We start from the raw sequence: 11,920 nt of genomic DNA on the forward strand, positions 1-11,920 counted from the left end.
AAGTCTTGACTTCAAGAAGCTTATGATCTAATAGAAGAAGTTAAATAAAAGAGGGGCAGAGGGGCAGCTAGGTGGCGCAGTGGATAGAGCACCAGCCTTGAATTCAGGAGGACCCGAGTTCAAATTTGGTCTCAGACACTTAACACTTCTTAGCTGTGTGACCCTGGGCAAGTCACTTAACCCCAGCCTCAAAAAAAAAAAAAAAAAAAAAAAGAAAGAAAGAAAGAGGGGCAGAAAAGCAGAAAGGAGGAGGGGGAGGTACAATTAATTATAGGCAAAGAGAAAAACAATCCTTGACTTCAAGGAGAAATATAATAGGAGATATTAAATAGAAGAGGGGCAGAAAAGCAGAAGGGTGGAAGAAGAGGTACCAGGCAGAGGCAAGAGAATGAAGACTGGTTGATCAGGGGCTCTTTTCCAAAATGGAGGGTCCAGGAAAAATTCATCAATGGGAGAAGGCACTTGCAGGAGGGGAGTCAAGAAGCAGCTGAAGCATCACGGTGTGCTCATCTTATTTCAAGAAAAAAAATTTTTAAACCCAGTCCCTATTTCTTAGAACCAGAAGGTAAAGTGGCAATAGAAAAATAAATAAATAAATAAAAATCTCCAAATGAAAACTTCTCGTTGCATTAGAGTCAAAACCTAGAACTTCCAGGTCAAAGGGAAAACAATGCAAACAGCCAGAAAGAAAATTCAGGTAGCAAAAAAAAACTCACTTAAGAGCAAACACAATTTAGCCCCTATCACTCTAAAGAAGTGAAAGCTTGGAATATTAGTCCCCTTCTTTCCCCCTCCCTCCCCACCCCACTTCACCCCCTAGGAATATACTCAGTTTTGTTGGGTAAGTTAGCAGCTAGGTGGCAGAGTGGCTAGAGCTCTGGACCTGGAGTCAGGAAAACTCATCTTCGAGATGAGACACTTGCTAGCTCTCTGACTCGAGGTCAATCACTTAACTCAGTTTGCCTCAGTTTCCTCACCTGTAAAATGAGCTGGAGAAGGAAATGGTAAAGAATCTTTGCCAAGAAAACTCTAAATGGGGTCACAGAGTCAGATAAGTCTGTTGGAATTGTCTTGGGTCACTGTAAGGCTGAGAAGAACCGAGTCCCATAGCGGATGGGCACATAATCTTGCTTTTACTGTGTACGAGTTCTCCTGGTTCTGCTCACTCCCCACCGTTCTTGTCAGTCTCTCCAGGTTTTTCTGACATCTGCCTGCTCATCATTTCTTCTGGCATGGCAGTGTTCCATTACATCAATATACCCCAGCTTATTCATCCATTGGCCAGTTGATGGGAATCCCCCCATTTTCCAACTCTTTGCTGCCACAAAAAAAGCCGCTAAAAACACTTTTTGCATGTGTGGGTCCTTTCCCCTCCTCAGTGATTTCCTTGGGATACAGATTTATTAGAGACATTTCTGGGTCAAAGGGTATACAACATTTGCAGCCTTTTGGGCATAGTTGCAAAATGCTCTCCAGAATGATTGGATCATCTCACAACTCCACCAACAATGCATGTGTCCCAGTTTTCCCACATCCCCTCCAATATTTATCATCTTTTCCTGCATCTTAGTCAATACGAAAGGCATGAGGTGGTACCTGTTATTTTAATTCATATTTCTCTGACACAGATTTTTTTATTAAATTTATAATTATACATTTTGACAGTATATATGCATGAGTAATTTTTTATAACATTATCCCTTGTATTCATTTTTCCAGATTTTCCCTTCCTTCCCTCTACTCCCTCCCCTAGATGACAGACAATCTCATACATTTTACATGTGTTACAGTATAGTACAGTATAACCTAGATATAATATATGTGTGTAAATCCAATTTTCTTGTTGCACATTAAGTATTGGATTCCGAAGGTGTAAGTAACATGGGTAGATAGACAGTAGTGCTAACATTCACTTCCCAGTGTTCCTTCTCTGGGTGTAGTTATTTCTGTCCATCATTGATCAATTGGAAGTGAGTTGGATCTTCTCTATGTTGAAGATTTCCACTTCCATCAGAATTCATTTTCATACGGTATTGTTGTTGAAGTGTAGAATGATCTCCTAGTTCTGCTCATTTCACTCAGCATCAGTTCATGCTCCAAGCCTTTCTGAATTCCTCTTGCTTGTTATTTCTTACAGAGCAATAATATTCCATAACCTTCATATACCATAATTTACCCAACCATTCTCCAATTGATGGGCATCCATTCATCTTCCAGTTTCTAGCCACTACGAAAAGAGCTGCTACTAACATTTTGGCACATACAGGTCTCTTTCCGCTCTTTAGTATTTCTTTGGGATATAAGCCCAATAGCAGCACTGCTGGATCAAAGGGTATGCACAGTTTGATAACTTTTGGGGCATAATTCCAGATTGCTCTCCAAAATGGCCGGATTCTTTCACAACTCCACCAACAATGTATTAGTGTCCCAGTTTTCCCACATCCCCTCCAACATTCATCATTATTTGATCCTGTCCTCTTAGCCAATCTGACATGTGTGTAGTGGTATCTCAGAGTTGTCTTAATTTGTATTTCTCTGATCAGTAGTGATTTGGAACACTCTTTCATATGAGTGGATATAGTTTCAATTTTATCATCTGAGAATTGTCTGTTCATATCCTTTGACCATTTATCAGTTGGAGAATGGTTTGATTTCTTATAAATTAGGATCAATTCTCTATATATTTTGGAAATGAGACCATTATCAGAACCTTTAACTATAAAAATATTTTCCCAATTTGTTACTTCCCTTCTAATCTTGTTTGCATTAGTATTGTTTGTACAGAAACTTTCTAGTTTGATGTAATCAAAATCTTCTATTTTGTGATCAATAATGATCTCTAGTTCTTCTCTAGTCATAAATTCCTTCCTCCTCCACAGGTCTGAGAGGTAGATTATCCTCTGTTCCTCTAATCTATTTATGATCTCATTCTTTATGCCTAAATCATGGACCCATTTTGATCTTATCTTGGTATAGGGTGTTAAGTGTGGCTCCATATCTAATTTCTGCCATACTAATTTCCAGTTTTCCCAACAGTTTTTTTTTCAAATAATGCATTTTTATCCCTAATGTTGGTATCTTTGGGTTTATCAAAGATTAGATTGCTATAGATGTACCCTTTTTTGTCCTTTGTACCTAATCTGTTCCACTGATCCACCGGTCTGAAACAGATTTAGAGCATTTGTTCATATTTCGAATTGAGTGGAGTTATTAAAAGCACAAAATACACAGAATTAGCCGGAAGCCAAAGGTTAGAGAAAATAAAGGCTTCTCCCAGCCTCGTTCTCCCCATGGACCTCTGGGGAAGGGGTCTGTGGACTCCACGTTGGGACTGGCTGCTCTGGAGCTCCAAGTTTCCTGCCTGGGATAATCGTGGCTTTGTGAATCAGGGACATTATTAGAATATAGACTATCAGGACGGAGGGATGAAGGTCCCAGGAGGAAGGGGACGTTTATTCCTGAGCTTCAGAGAGTCCCAGAGCTGGAATTTCACCTTCTCCAGTCACTGGCGCGTTCTAAGTCCCTCCGGCGGCTGCCAAGCCCCCGATCTGTATTCCAGGATCGCTTTCCCAGAGGCCGCACCTGACCTGAGCCCTCCCGCAGGGCTCCTCCGCTATCTCGGGTCCCCCTCGGGTCCCCCTCGGCTCTCCCCGGCCCGGACACTGACTTCACTGTCACCTCCCCCTCCTGGGGCAGGTGGGAGCCAAAGTGGCCCCGCGGCGGGTGGGGGTCCGGGCGGAGGTGCCCGAGAGTGAAGCAGCCCATTGTCTGGGGCCGGCCCGGGCACAGAGGGGGAGTGTGTGTCCCTCTGTGGCTCCAGCGGCAGCCGGGCTCTGTCTCCAAGGAAACCCCCCTTGCAGTAAGAAGCATCTTGAGCAGGGGCTACCGCCCCTCTCCTTCTGCAGAGGGGCGCGGGGGGAAGGGGGAGCGCCGTTTCTTCTCCCCACAGAGCCCTCTTGCCTCAGCCTGCAGGTGCCGGGAAGTGGGGGCTGAAAGGGATCAGCGGCAGGATTCCTGGGGCCCCGGAGCCAAGAGCCCCGCGGAGAGCGCCAGGGCTTCCTGCTGGGCGCACACTGGGGCCTTGTCCCGGCTGCCCCCGGGCTGCGTGGCGCGGGGGCGCCGCAGGTGGGGAGCGGAGCCCGGCGCCAGGAAGCCGAAGCCTCCGGAGGAGGGGAGCTGTCCAGCGCGGCCAGGAGCCGAGGCCCGAGCCAGCCCACACGTCCCGGGCCAGCCCTCCCTCTGGGGAGCCGGCTCTCCCTTCGGTCCCCCGTCTGGAACCTGGGCGGATGGAGGCTCATCCCCACTCGTGACACGAGTCGGAGCCCAGGGGTGCTTGGGAAGAGCCTTTGTAAGCCCGAGGGGCGCTGGAAATGTGATCCGGGTGGAGCGACTTCCTTCCCTGAACATTGAGCCCACAGAGAAGGGAAAGGGAGGATGCTGGGGGGGGGGTTCCATCAGCTGCATTTATCCTGCCTCCCCCCAAAATTGGCCATCTCTGCGAGGTAGCAGAGGGGAGCTAGTGGAGGAAAGCAGGTCGGACACCCGGCTTATGCTTCCTGTCCCTGGCATTTCCTCACCACCTCTGCCCACTCTTAGAATTGGGGGGTCAACAATCGTAGGATCCCAGATGTTCTAGCTGGAAGGAACCTCAGTGCAGTTCAAGCCCTTTATTGTATAAATGAGGGATCGGTGACGCAGAGAATTCAAGTGACTTTTCCAAGTCTTGCAGGCCAACAAGAGGGGGTCGTGAGCCCCAATTTTTTCATTCCTAATCCAGTACCCTTCCTACTGTGCTGCACTAGTTTGGACTTATCCTGATTCCCCTTAAGCTAATTTTCATTCAGTTCTGGAAACAATTGGGTTACGTTTTTATTTTTAAAAATATTAGATTCGATCTTTTTATTCAATTATCAAGCATTTTATTTTTTATCTCTCCCGCCTTACCCTTAATAATTTAAAAAACCCAGGATCCTTCTGATAAATATACATAATCAAGCAACAAGAATTCTCATATTGGCCATATTAAAAAATACATCTTATTGTGCATTCGAGAAAGTCTCTTCTCTGTTGGGAGGTGAGCAGCAGCTTCATCCATCCCTGGGTTTATAGGCTGATCACCACCTTCATCAGAGAGTCCTTTAGGTTTTCCAAGCTCTTCCTCTTTACAAAGTTGTTGTTGCTTTCTAAATCATTCCTCTGACCCTGCATCCTACAGGTTTTCTCTGGGCTTCTGGGCACATGTTTTAGAAAGAATCCCGCTGGAGGGCACCCAGGACAAGCTAGGATGGCCAGGCTGGGGAAGGGCCCGAAAACGTGCTCATGCCGGACTTATGTCTGGTCCTGAGTTACTTCTCTGATCATCTCCCGGCAGCTTGTTGTGAGGGGAAAGGGAGAAGGAGAAGGGTCTTGATATGAATTCTCTTAAAGGAGCCAACAACTTTATGACCAGACCAGAGTCTGATAGTGGACATGGAAACCTCCCAGCTAAAAGACTAGCATGGGAGGACTAGAGCATTATATACTTCAACAACAATACTGTATGATGATCAATTCTGATGGACGTGGCCCTCTTCAACAATGAGATAAACCAAATCAGCTCCAATAGAGCAATAATGAAGTGAACCAGCTACACCCAGGGAAAGAACTCTGGGAAATGAGTGTGAACCACTACATAACATTTCCACTTCCTCTGTTTTTGTCTGCTTGCATTTTTTATTTCTTTTTCAAGTTAACTTTGCCTTATTTCTAAGTCTGATTTTTCTTGTGCAGCAAAATAATCATATATATATATATATATATATATATATATATATATATATATATATATATATATATATGTAGTATTTACTACATTTATATGTAGTATATATATCATATATATATATGTAGTATTTAAGTTATACTTTCACATATTTAACATGTATTAGTCAACCTACCATCTAGGGGAGGGGGTGGGGAGGAGAGGAAAAGTTGGAACAAAAGGTTTTGCAATGTTCATTGCTGAAGAATTACCCATGCATATAACTTGGAAATAAAAAGCTATTAAAAAAAAAAAAAAAAGACTAGCAGGGCCTTGGATTGGAATGGATGGCTCTTGGGAAGGGGTTCAATGGAACCCAAAGTGTGAAAACACTGCAGTCCTGAGGTTGGTTGAGTGTGTTTTGTTTATTTTATTTTATTTTTTTTTTGTTTTTTGACAGTGGATGGGGAGAGAATGGAGGTATTTTACCTAGATTAATCCAGTTACAGGTGACGAAGAGGAGAAAATCCAGGATTGGACGGACTAAGAAAGTGTAGTGAGTTCCCCGTCACTAGAGACCCCATTTAGGCCATACAATGTACAGGTTAAATAGGATCTTAGATCTGGAGCTGGAAGAAATCTTAGAGATCACCTAAGAAATCCCCTCTTTTTCCATATGAGGAAACAGCCTATCGAGTGAGGAGTGAAATGACTTGTCCACACAACTAATAAGCACCAGAGGAAAATTTTGAAGTCCTCCCACCCATTAGGGAAGGGATGGGACCTAGAAGAAGATTTTGGCTCTCAGGTCTGTGATCCATGTTAAGGACACTGAGTGTGGAGAAATCGGGGGACTGTGAATCTTGTTTCTACCCCTTATTGCCTGTCTCTTAGTGCCTCAGTTTCCTCATCTGTAAGATAAAGGGTTGGCCTGAGTGCTCTCTCCAGCCCCTTTCAACTGGAGGCCTGCTGTCCCGGGGAACTCTGCTCACCGGTGTCATGGGTCTTATAATCCCCAGCTCCCAACACACAGGCTGGCTTGTTTGCTTGTCCGGTGAGCTTCGAGGAAGGGATGAAAAGGGTTTTAAAACCCCAGCTCTGCCATTGTTGGATGCTATTAATTAAGGGGGAGCGATGGAGCAGCTGCCTGATAGAGTCAGAGCTCAGCAGCCCAAAAGCTGGCCCAACCCCAAGTCTCTCCGGGTCCTTTGAATCTGCAAGGGAGCACCGGCACCTGGCCAAGGAATGGGGTGCGGGAGTAGTCTGGGATTTGGGGGTTTGCACCGGCCCCACCAGAGCCAGTTTCAATTCTGCACCCCACAAGTGTGCCCCATTGTCTAAGGCCCTCTCCAAGGAGCCCTGGTTTGAAGACCTTTGCAATTAAGAGGAACAGTCAAGACTCAGGCAGTGCAGGCTCCCCTGGACTGGGGCAAAGAGAAAGCCAGGGGCAGGGGAGGGAACCGGGCCTTGGGGACTGGAGATCTGGGCCCCAGCCCCTCAGCCAGCTGTGCGCCCTGGGCTTCCTCTCCCGGGCTCTCAGTGTCCGCCTCTGTCTCCTGACGGGAATGGATTGAGTATTTGGCATTCCCAGAAAGAGGAGAGGGAGGAGAGAAAAAGGAAAAGAGAAGAGACATAGAGACAGAAAGAGACAGAGCCAAGAGAGAAACAGACATTCAGACAGATAGGCAGATTCACAGAGACAGAGACAAAGCCAAGAGAAACAGAGACAGGTGGAGACAGAGAGACAGACAGAATGAGAGAAAGAGACAGAGAGATGGAGAAAGACAGACAGGCAGGCAGGCAGACAGAGATGCAGAGAGAGACAGAGAAATAAAGCCGAGAGAAACAGAGCCGGACAGGCAGAGAGAGACACATAGAGGGACAGAGAAATGGAGACAGAGAGACAGAGAAAGAGACACACAGAGTGACACAGAGAGAGAGATATGGAGAGACAGGCAGGCAGACAAATGCCGAGCCAAGAGAGTAAGAGAGACAGAGACAGACAGGTAGAGATGTAGAGAGAGAGACAGAGAGACAGAGAGACAGGCAGAGAGAGAGAGAGACAGCCAGCACAGACAGGTAAGCAGGTGGAGACACAGAGATAGAGACAAAGAGAGAGAAACAGAGAGACAGGCAGAGAGAGAGACAGGCAGCCAGCACAGACAGGTAAGCAGGTGGAGACACAGAGAGAGAGACAAAGACAGACAGAACACTCGGAACAGAGGAGGCAGAGGGGTGGGGAGACTGGGAGTGAAGAACGCCGGGTTTGCAAGGGGGGGGTCAGCTCCAGCTAACGGCTTGCCCTTTAAAGCCCCGGGCGTCTGGCCCTCGCTTCGCCCTCCCAGCCCGCGCCTCCTTCCCCCTCAGAGCCCCCTCCTCCCCATCTGGGTGTGTCTCTTCCTCCCTCCACCCAGATCTCGGGCAAATTGTGCGTCCAGAACTCGGCCCCGCCCCGTCACGGATGAAGATCACGACCCCTCCTTAAAAAAAAAAAAGAAGAGAAAAGAAAAGGAAAAAGGTGTTTATTTTCGGGGTTGCTAACACGTCTCTATAGGCGGAAGTTCAATTTGCCTTTCCTCACCCGCCCGCCTCCGCGCCTTTGCTCCGCCGGTGCCCGAGTCCGTCCCCCGACCCCCGTCCCCCGCGGGCTTCCTCTAGTCCGAGGGTCCTGAAGCCGGGGTCCGAGCATCGCCAGGACCCGCGGGCTGGAGGGCGGGGAACAGCACCATTATTTTAGGCGAGGCTCTAACTAAAATGTAGCATTTCCTTCAGTGACAAAGGCCGAGGTCAAGGAAGGGTCGCTCATCCGGCAGAGACGGTAGTTGGGGTCCCTCCTCCCCCGCTGCAAGTTTACTGAGGGACTAAACGTTGTTCAGTAGAAAGCCCGGGCGAAGAGACTCCCTTCAGCCAGATCGAGTTGGGCGCCTGCTGCGGAACTTACTAGGGAAGTTTCCGGGAGAACGGGGGTGACCGGGTCGGCCCGGGGGTCACACCGGATTCTGACCGGAGCTGTCCCAGGCTGTAACTGCGCCCGGGCCTTCGGACCTAAGGCCAGGCCCCTGGGCGCACCACGCCCTCTGCCCCTGTTCTTTTGGATACGTGGTGTCTGATTTTTACCCACGTGACAGCCCCTAGAGATGGATACCCAGAAGCCGGGGCTCACCAAGAGCCGGCTCCGCTCCGCTAGCAGGCATTCCCGGGGGCTCGGGGCCTCCCAGCCCGGCGCTCCTTGAACTCTGGGCCGAGAGCCCGGAAGGCCGGTCTCCGACCCCACCTCGGACGCGTCCCCTGGCTGGGAGCTCGGAGGCAGGCTCCCTCCCGCAATGGTTTCTGGGGGAATTTGCCCCTTGGGCGCGGGACTCGAGCGCCCTGCTCCTGGAAAGAAGCGCCGCTCCCAGGGTTTCCCGCGGAAGGTTTTATTGAGCTGCGTACCGCCACACCCCGGCACTCGAGTAGCGAGGCCCGTCCCCCGGGCCCGCCCTCCCTCTGTCCAGATGCGGGGTACCGAAGTCCGGCGGGGGCCCAGAGCTCCCTCCGCGGCCCAGCGCTCCCTCGGGGCCCACGTCTCCCCTCGGGGCCCACGTCTCCCCTCGGGGCCCACGTCTCCCCGCGGCCCCGCCCGTCACAGCTTGGTGGCCAGCGAGGCCAGCTCCGAGCGCTGCGTGTGGCCGCTGGCGGCGCTGGCGGCGCTGGCGCTGGACGAGGCGGGCGCCGCGGGCTCCCCGAGCGCGGGCCCCGAGGCGGGCGGGCGGGCCCGGCGGCCGAGCAGCGGCGGGCGCGGCAGCGGCAGGCGGCGGCGGCACTGCGCGCGGAAGCGGCGGTCCAGGAAGGCGTAGAGCAGCGGGTTGAGGCAGCTGTTGACGTAGGCCAGGCAGGTGGCGTAGGGGTGCAGGCGCACGATCAGGGTCTGCGCGGCGCACGGCAGCGCCACGAGCCCCAGCCAGCTGAGCACGTAGAGACTCTTGAGGACGTGGAAGGGCAGCCAGCAGAGCGCGAACACGGCCACCAGGGCGGCCAGGAGGCGCAGCAGGCGCCGCCGCTGGCGGCCCCGGGGGCCCGGGCGCTCCGCGCGCGCCGCCCCGGCCCTGAAGTGGCGGCTCACGGCGCAGCCGATGCAGCAGTAGAAGACGCCCATGAGGCCGGCGGGCAGCACGAAGCCCAGCAGCGTGGTGGCCAGGCTCAGGCCGCCCAGCCAGTAGGCCTCGTGCTCGGGCGCCGCCGCCACGCTGCTGAAGTCCATGTCGCACACCGTGAGGTTGGCGGGCGGCTGCGCGCGCGTGTCCCTCAGCAGCAGCGCCGGCAGCGCCAGCAGCGCGGCCAGCAGCCAGAGCGCGCCCAGCGCGGCCGACGCCCCGGGACGGCCGCGCGCCGGGGCCGCGCCCCCGCGGCGGCCCAGCGAGCGGCCCACGGCCAGGTAGCGCTCGAAGCTCAGGCCCGTCAGGCAGAAGGCGCTGGCGAACATGTTGAGCAGCACCAAGTAGCTGCTGAGCTTGCACAGCGCGGCGCCGAAGGGCCAGTGGAAGCGCAGCGCCGTGTAGGCGGCCCACAGCGGCAGCGTCACCACGAAGGCCAGGTCGGCCAGGGCCAGGTGGCCGATGTAGGCGTCCGAGGCGCGCCGCTTGGCCCCGGCGCCCGCGCCCCCGGGCGCCCGCCACACCGTGACGATCACCACGCCGTTGCCCGACAGGCCGAGCACGAACACCAGCATGTAGAGCACGGGCAGCAGCGAGTAGGACAGCTCCCAGTCCTCCGCGCCCTCGTCCTCGCCGCCGCACGCCGCCCCGCCCGAGCCGTTGTAGTAGTCGTAGTAGTAGTCGGGCGCCGGGACGCGGGGCTCCGGGCTCCAGGCCTCCATGGCTGCGCGGCCGGCCCGGCCGGTCCGGAGCGACCCCCGCGGCCGGAGTGTGTGGGCGGCGGCCCCGCCGGTCCTATAAAAGAGAGGCGGCCCCCGCTGCTGCCGCTTTCCCCACCCCCCCGGGGGAAGGGCCGCGGCCCGGACCCCCTCCCCTCCGCCTCCAGACTCCGCCCCTCCCCCTCCTTCCCTCTCCCCTCCCCACTGCACCCCCCCCCGTTACCTTCTCCCGCTCGAGCCGGGACGGGGACCGCCTCAGTCCAGCTGCTGCCCTCGGGGACGCGCCGGCCAGCCTGGGAGCAGAGGCGGGGTGGGCCGGGCTGCCGCCGCCGCCCTGCCTGTCGCCCCCTCCCAGCCCGCTTCCTCGCCTTCTCCGGGGGGGTTCCGGCCTCTCGAGCCGCACTGCCCGGACACTTCCTTCTCCGAACCCCCTCGGAGGCCGGGGGAGAGGGGGCCCGGCGCGCAAGCCCCCATCCTCCAGCCTCCGGGACGCGGACCCCCACCCGCCCGGCCCCTGGGCTCTCCCGCGCGCGCCCTCTTCCCCCGCCTCTCGGACAGCCCCCCAGTCCTTCCTTCCTCTCCCCGGGCCCGCTCACAGCCAGCTTTCTCCCTCAGCCCCCTTCCCCGCGCCCCCACAGCCTCCTGCCCCCTTTCTCTCCCAGTCCTTCCTACACAGCCCTCCCCCCTCCGCGCGATCCACACCTACTCAGCACAACGCCAGTGTGACCCTAGACCAGTCACTCTCCGAGCCTCAGTTTCCCGTTCTGCAAAATGAAGGGCCGGACATGACCCCGAGGTCCTTCCCGGCCTAGGGATAGGATCCTGGGACCCCGTTCCGCTTTAAGTTCCGCTCCCGCCGCCGCCGGCTCACCTACCCCGTTCTCCCTCGGTTTCACACACCTCCCCCTTCCTCGCTGGAGCCATTTGTCTCTGAAGTCTGTCAGAGGAGGAGAGAAGCCCTTCCCCCCTCCCCGCCCCCACCGGAGGGGCTGCGAGACCTTGTCAGTGTTTTCCCAGAGCCCGGAGAAGTGTTTTCCTTGGGGGGGGGGGGGGTGTTTTTCGGGCCATTCCCTGGGAGGGCCCCACCCCCCTCGGAGAGCTGGGGATTCCTGCGATAAGAGGTGGGTCCAGATCCCGGGCGAGCTTCCCCATCCCGGGCTCCGAGTGTTTGCTCGGCAGGGGCCGCCGGCTCCAGCCCAGCCCCTCCCCCTCCCGGCTGGGAGAAATTCCCAGGGGGAGCCGCAGCCCTGGCACTGCAAGCTCCTAATGGCAGAGAAAGCCCCGAGCTTCTGACCGAGCCTGGGACCCGTGCTGGCCCAAGTTCAAAT

At 54.1% G+C, this 11,920-nt stretch overlaps 1 protein-coding gene across 2 annotated transcripts; it reads right to left on the reverse strand.

The window, feature by feature from the left end:
* Positions 1-8,263: 8,263 nt before the first annotated feature.
* LOC141557651 (apelin receptor-like) lies at positions 8,264-11,719 on the reverse strand. Of its 2 annotated transcripts, none has more exons than XM_074293616.1 (4): positions 11,468-11,719; positions 11,299-11,356; positions 10,816-10,885; positions 8,264-10,668 (listed from the first exon to the last, which is right to left on the reverse strand). In XM_074293616.1, exons 1-4 carry the CDS (start codon positions 11,514-11,516, stop codon positions 9,157-9,159), a joined length of 1,689 nt encoding a protein of 562 aa, XP_074149717.1. In that variant the 5' UTR covers positions 11,517-11,719; the 3' UTR covers positions 8,264-9,156. The 2 variants fall into 2 exon arrangements, with proteins under 2 accessions (XP_074149717.1, XP_074149727.1); XM_074293626.1 differs by having other exon boundaries at positions 9,258-10,668; positions 11,295-11,356; positions 11,468-11,499.
* Positions 11,720-11,920: the final 201 nt, after the last annotated feature.

The sequence above is a fragment of the Sminthopsis crassicaudata genome, chromosome 1 (genome assembly GCF_048593235.1).
Source record: "Sminthopsis crassicaudata isolate SCR6 chromosome 1, ASM4859323v1, whole genome shotgun sequence".
In the NCBI taxonomy this organism is placed as follows: Eukaryota; Metazoa; Chordata; class Mammalia; order Dasyuromorphia; family Dasyuridae; genus Sminthopsis; species Sminthopsis crassicaudata.